Source organism: Aspergillus fischeri, genomic scaffold (genome assembly GCF_000149645.3).
Source record: "Aspergillus fischeri NRRL 181 1099437636245 genomic scaffold, whole genome shotgun sequence".
Classification (NCBI taxonomy): domain Eukaryota; kingdom Fungi; phylum Ascomycota; class Eurotiomycetes; order Eurotiales; family Aspergillaceae; genus Aspergillus; species Aspergillus fischeri.
Genome location: NW_001509773.1, coordinates 2,300,688 through 2,306,873, shown reverse-complemented (window position 1 = coordinate 2,306,873; position 6,186 = coordinate 2,300,688). Strand labels below are relative to the sequence as shown.

The 6,186-nt window shown below is 52.1% G+C and overlaps 2 protein-coding genes across 2 annotated transcripts, besides 3 other annotated features; one reads left to right on the top strand and one right to left on the bottom strand.

Annotated features, from left to right (window-relative positions):
• On the top strand, positions 1-1,437 carry NFIA_109570 (glutamate dehydrogenase; the record flags this gene model as incomplete). The annotated part of the gene is made up of 2 exons (XM_001267359.1): positions 1-46; positions 107-1,437. 2 exons carry the CDS (start codon positions 1-3, stop codon positions 1,435-1,437), a joined length of 1,377 nt encoding a protein of 458 aa, XP_001267360.1.
• A 458-nt stretch (positions 1,438-1,895) lies between these two features.
• Positions 1,896-1,933: a microsatellite.
• Positions 1,934-2,470: 537 nt separating this feature from the next.
• Positions 2,471-2,502: a microsatellite.
• Positions 2,503-2,807: 305 nt separating this feature from the next.
• Positions 2,808-5,796, bottom strand: NFIA_109560 (putative MFS monosaccharide transporter; the record flags this gene model as incomplete). The annotated part of the gene is made up of 5 exons (XM_001267358.1): positions 2,808-3,552; positions 3,609-4,860; positions 4,916-5,384; positions 5,441-5,572; positions 5,653-5,796. 5 exons carry the CDS (start codon positions 5,794-5,796, stop codon positions 2,808-2,810), a joined length of 2,742 nt encoding a protein of 913 aa, XP_001267359.1.
• A 384-nt stretch (positions 5,797-6,180) lies between these two features.
• Positions 6,181-6,186: part of a microsatellite that runs on past the window's edge.

The window sequence follows — 6,186 nt, the reverse complement described above, 5'->3', positions numbered from 1 at the left end:
ATGTCTAACCTTCCTCACGAGCCCGAGTTCGAGCAGGCCTACAAGGGTGTGTTACACAATCTCTCTTTAGCGGTGGCTTCCGGGTAATTCTAACAATTGATTATAGAGCTTGCCTCTACCCTTGAGAACTCGACTCTCTTCGAGAAGAACCCTGAATACCGCAAGGCTCTCGCCGTTGTCTCCGTCCCCGAGCGTGTGGTTCAGTTCCGTGTCGTCTGGGAGGATGACAACCACCAGGTTCAGATCAACCGTGGTTTCCGTGTCCAGTTCAACTCCGCTCTTGGTCCCTACAAGGGTGGTCTCCGTTTCCACCCCTCCGTCAACCTGTCCATCCTGAAGTTCCTTGGTTTCGAGCAGATCTTCAAGAATGCTCTGACCGGTCTGAACATGGGTGGTGGCAAGGGTGGTTCCGACTTCGACCCCAAGGGCAAGTCCGACAACGAGATCCGTCGCTTCTGCGTGGCCTTCATGACCGAGCTGTGCAAGCACATCGGTGCCGACACCGACGTCCCCGCCGGTGACATTGGTGTCACCGGTCGTGAGATCGGTTTCCTCTTCGGCCAGTACCGCAAGATCCGCAACCAGTGGGAGGGTGTCCTCACCGGCAAGGGCGGCAGCTGGGGTGGTTCTCTGATCCGTCCCGAGGCCACCGGCTACGGTGTTGTCTACTACGTCGACCATATGATCAAGTATGCCACCAAGGGTGCCGAGTCCTTCGCCGGCAAGCGCGTCGCCATCTCCGGCTCCGGTAATGTCGCCCAGTTCGCTGCCCTCAAGGTCATCGAGCTCGGCGGTTCCGTCGTCTCCCTGTCTGACAGCAAGGGCTCCCTGATCGTCAACGGCGAGGGCAGCTTCACCCCCGCCGAGATCGACATCATCGCGCAGCTCAAGGTCGACCGCAAGCAGCTCTCCGAGGTCGCTACCACCGAGGTCTTCGCCACCAAGTTCAAGTACATCGAGGGCGCCCGCCCCTGGGTGCACGTCGGCAAGGTCGACGTCGCCCTCCCCTCCGCCACCCAGAACGAGGTTTCCGGTGAGGAGGCCCAGGCCCTGATCGACGCCGGATGCAAGTTCATCGCCGAGGGCTCCAACATGGGCTGCACCCAGGCCGCCATCGACATCTTCGAGGCCCACCGCCAGGCCAACCCCGGCGCCGCCGCCATCTGGTACGCCCCCGGCAAGGCCGCCAACGCCGGCGGTGTCGCCGTCTCCGGCCTCGAGATGGCCCAGAACTCGGCCCGCATCAGCTGGTCCGCCGAGGAGGTCGACGCCCGCCTCAAGGACATCATGGAGTCCTGCTTCCGCAACGGTCTCGACACCGCCGTCAAGTACGCCACTCCCGCCGAGGGCGTCCTGCCTTCCCTGGTCACCGGTAGCAACATCGCCGGTTTCACCAAGGTTGCCGAGGCCATGAAGGAGCAGGGTGACTGGTGGTAAACGCCTCACCCCTTTTCAAGATTATGATGACGAACTTTTTTTCTGAGCGATTACCCTTTTTTTCTTTCTCTTTTTTTTTTCTGGTTATCCCAAGCGCATTGAATTTGGACGATAGAGGCGCCAGGTTTCGGGTATTCGGATTTCCTTCTTGTATAAACTTTCTCATGATCTAGAGCATTAGCATATATCATGATTCAATATATATCATTATCAAGATTATATTGTAACTTGTACCTCTTATACCTGAAAATACTACAGAAGAGAATGAAGATGATTAAGACATAATATCATTAACTAACGATTATACAGGTCGCCAGGTCACTAGGTACATAACTAGTAATTACCAGTAGGTTACTAGTAATTACTAGGATTATGCTTGCCAGGCTGCTTACTAAGATTTATGCTAAGCTTGCCAGGCTAAAAACCTGGCGACCTACCTGTATTAGATTACATACTAACTAGTAGTACTAGCACTACTAGTAGCTACTAGTAGCTAGAATAAATTACCTACATGGTGAGCTTTAGTAATGTATTGTAAGAGTTATGCAGATAAGCATAATCTTAGTTATAACTATCTTCTTCTAGTAATACTAGTAAGGAAGCTTACATAAAGAATAATACTTTATAATTCTTATCTATTTAATATTTATTATAATCACCCCTTACTAGTAAGAAAGATTAGAATAGTTAGAATATTAGATAAGTTAATTTTTTATAAGATAAAGCCTATCTATATAGACTAATATAGCACCTAGTAAATATTAGAAATATCTAGTAATTAGTAGTAATAAAATATATATATCCTTGCATAACTCTGCATAACTCTTATAATACATTACTAATGCATTACCAAAGCTCGCCAGGTAGGTAATTTATTCTAGCCACTAGTAGCTACTAGTACTACTAGTTAGTATGTAATCTAATACAGGTGGGTTGCCAGGTTTTCAGCCTGGTGAGCTTAGCATAAATCTTAGTAAGCAGCCTGATAATCCTAGTAATTACTAGTAACCTACTGGTAATTACTAGTTATGTACCTGGCGACCTGGTGACCTGGCGACCTGGCGAGCCGTTCACCCTTAACTAATATTGGGAATAGATTACAAGTAAATATCGTTAGTGATCTTTCAGATACCAGGCACCATCCCTCATCTACCCGTGCGTAAGTACTGACAAAATTGCCGCCCTCAGGTATCGAATATACATATATATACTCCGTGAACATATGGTAGCCCGTTGTCACTCGGAACACCGTCGCTAAATGCTCAAAAAAGGGAATTAAACCAAGACTATAAAAAGATTTTTTGTTCCAAATCGACCAAGGTTGGGTATCATGCGGGTTAACGGAAATGAAATAGAAAAATATACAAGGGTCATGATTCTGGCCAGGGGGCGAGGTCGTGCATGAGCCCGCCGCCGCTCCTAGCTGATGATGACGATGACTGCTTCTTTTGAAGATTCGTTCTGCCCGGGCTCGATACCGGAGAATAAGTTGTTTCGGGGAGGTTGATGGTAGGAAGTGGATCGCTCAGCACGCTGCGACGGCGGGATAAGACGCCGCCAACTGATGGGTTATCCTTCTCGCGGGGAACGGGAGCGAGGGTTTTGTTCGCGGCCACACGGCTACGACGACGGCGGTGGCGGCGGAGATACTCGTCGGGGACGGGGTCGACCTGCTTCTTGGCGGCAGGGACAAAATTCAAGTACAAGGGAAAGATAGCGCCGGCGCAGAAAAGCGCAACCAGAACGCTGTACGAGTAGGAAACACCCCCCGCAAGCTCGGCGGCGTACTGCGCGAAGGGGAAGTAAACCCCACCGCTGATGGCCGTGGCCAGCAGCGAAGCAGCCGTCTTCGTATGACGGGCGGTGCCACGGAGGGACAGGGCGAAAATCGTGCTGAATGCGCCGCTCTCAAAGAGGTAGACCATCAGACTCATGGCGACCGCCGTGGAGCCGGTCGTCTTCATGCATAGCACTGCAAATACAATCATGCCAATGTACGAAAGCATCAGAACCCATCGTGGTTTCAGGAACCACTGCATGAAGGCAGTCAGGAACCGCCCGACCGCAAAGACGGTGTGTCCGATCGTCAAGTATTCGAAAGCGCCTAGGCTGGAGCTACAACCGGGTTAGCGGTCAGGGCTGGTCGTCGAATGCAGCGGAGGGATTCTTACCTTGGATTCGCAGCAACGACAAAGGAATCAAAACTCTGCGAAAGAACTTCTTGGCCTGCCACATAGAAGAATTGGGAAAACACCCCAAGCCCCAGGGTCAACCAAACCACAGGCACCCCGAGCACTTTGGTCATATTATCCTCGCGGCGACGGTCGGCTAGTTCCTCCAAATCTTCATCGGACGCCTCGGGGATGGGCAGATAGTAGAAGGCCACGGCTAGGAGCACGTCGAACAGAGCGATGCCCAAGTAGGTCCATTGGACGTCCACCAGGGATCCCACATCAGTGACCCGTTTGAACAAGACCTTTTTGGCCAGAAGAGGCGAAACAACGCTTCCAATGGCCTGCACGCCCTGCGAGATATTGAGCCGAATTTCGGAGTTCTCCAGCGGCCCGCAGAGAGCAATGAACGGATTGGCGGCCGTCTCCAACACAGCGAGGCCGAAGCCTACGATGAAATTCGAGATTGTAAAGGCAGAATACGAGGTCAATACGGCCGAGGGCCAGAAGATGAGCGTCCCACACGCATATATGCATAGGCCCGTGATAAATGTCGACTTGAACCCCCATCGCTTCAGCACAGTTCGACCGACCAGTGGTGGGCCCACCAAGTACCCACCAAAGTATACAGCATGAAGGCCCAGGGAGCGCCACGAGTCCAGGCGGACGATCTGCTGAAATTGAGAGTTCAAGATGTCCAGTAGCCCATACGCGAAGCCCCACATAAAGAAAAGGATGGTCGTCAGTGCGTTCGGGGCGATCGATTCTTTGTTCGTCAACTTGAGCATGCTGGGCGGGTTGTTCATATTCACAAAGTCGAAAAAGGTGATACTGTGCGGAGAAGACGTGCTGGTCAGGGTAGCCGTATTGGCTTCTGCATCGTGACGAACCGATTCGGGAGACGTCAAGAACTCCAGCATGTCCATGGTGCCTGGTTGCGTTCCTCGGATGTCAGCGACACTACCACTGCTACGGCTCCCTGACTGTGATGGTTTATTCCGGGTGCTGCCGGATTGCGAAGACGACGGCGGTACATTGACAGGGACCGCGACAGCTCCCTGGGACAAGGCTGCGGGAGGTTCGACCGATGGAGGATGATTCAAATCAGCCGTGTTTGGAGTGTTCTCGTCCGTGTCTCTGATCAACTTCGGAATGAGACGAGCCACAAGGGGCTTTAGACTGGGGACACACGCGCACATGACCGACACGTTGACTTCGACAACCGACCACATGAACGAGAGAGATGCGTACCCTAGATGCGCCGTCAGTGATCATACGAAACTCGGTGGATAAGTTGGAAGCCATACAGCTAAAATCGTCGCCCGAGGCAGATTGATAATGGAGATCTTTGACCGCGATTTGACGGGATGTGGCCGCATCCTGGATGTAGGCGATTCGGATCACATCGACCACGGCCACGAAGAAACCGAAGCTAAAGGTGATAACCAGGATAATCTTCTGTTTTCGAGGTAGGCGCATCTGCGTCAAGATCGGGTTTGGGATGAACAAGATGGCTAAATCAGTAATGATGTTGACCGGCGAGGAAGAAAGGTATAAAGTGAGGATATCGATACACTGCGCGTCCGGCGGCAAAGGATACGAGTACGCAGCCTGCACGGGACGACATTGAAAGACGGTGACGAGAGTGAGGGCCAAGCCAGCTGCATTGACGGCAAAGAGAGTCACATAATTGGCCCAGCGAAAGACCTTTTCGCCCTTGGTCAAGGTCAGGTAGAAAACGAGGATGGAAGTTTTAACAGCCATCAACGCAGGATTCTAGGTATGGTATCAGCGACAGCCATTCGTGCATTCTAAGGGACCAGATCACTCACGTAGAGGACGGTAAAGGCATAGTCGGCACGGTTGAGACCGGGTCGATTGTCGAGTGGGATATCATAGTCGTGAAGGCCCAGACCCTTGCTGGTCGCGTAGAAGAGCGAGAACGAGAAGCCAAAGTCGATCAACTGAGGTTGATTAGCGGTTTTCCCATGCAACCAGGAAGGCATCGAGGTCTGCGGAACGCCTCGACGAGTGCGCGACATACCCAAGCCAGTAGCATCAGATAGTCATGCAGGCCAACCCTCCGCACGACGAAGATCCGCGACACGAATCGCAGAGCTACAAAGACGGTCGCGAGAGCGAAAAATATGATCGAGACGACCAGTACCTCTGGTCTGCGATCCGCCATGCTGGACGAACACGCACAGACCACTTGAAGCCTGTCCTCTGGCCTCCAGACCCAGAACCAACCCACGAAGGTTTTAGACCCGCTCAAAAGCGATCTATAGAATTAAGCTCCCAGACGGAGGATATATATTCAAGTCTCGACTGCGAAACGACCCCATTGTCACCGAATCGCAAGTTCGGAAGGGGGAAAGCGGGACGACTGGCCAGCAGTTGAAGGAATCCGAAGACGGCGAAGAGCGTAGAAACTAATAACTCTTGAAGTGGTCGCGGGTGGAAAGGAAGGGCGGGAGAAAAAGCGGAAGGGTGACGGAGATATCGAGGAAAGAGTGCAAAAGAGGAATTGGACTGAAGTTGGAGTGAGCAATAATAATAGATGGGAGGCGAAGAGATC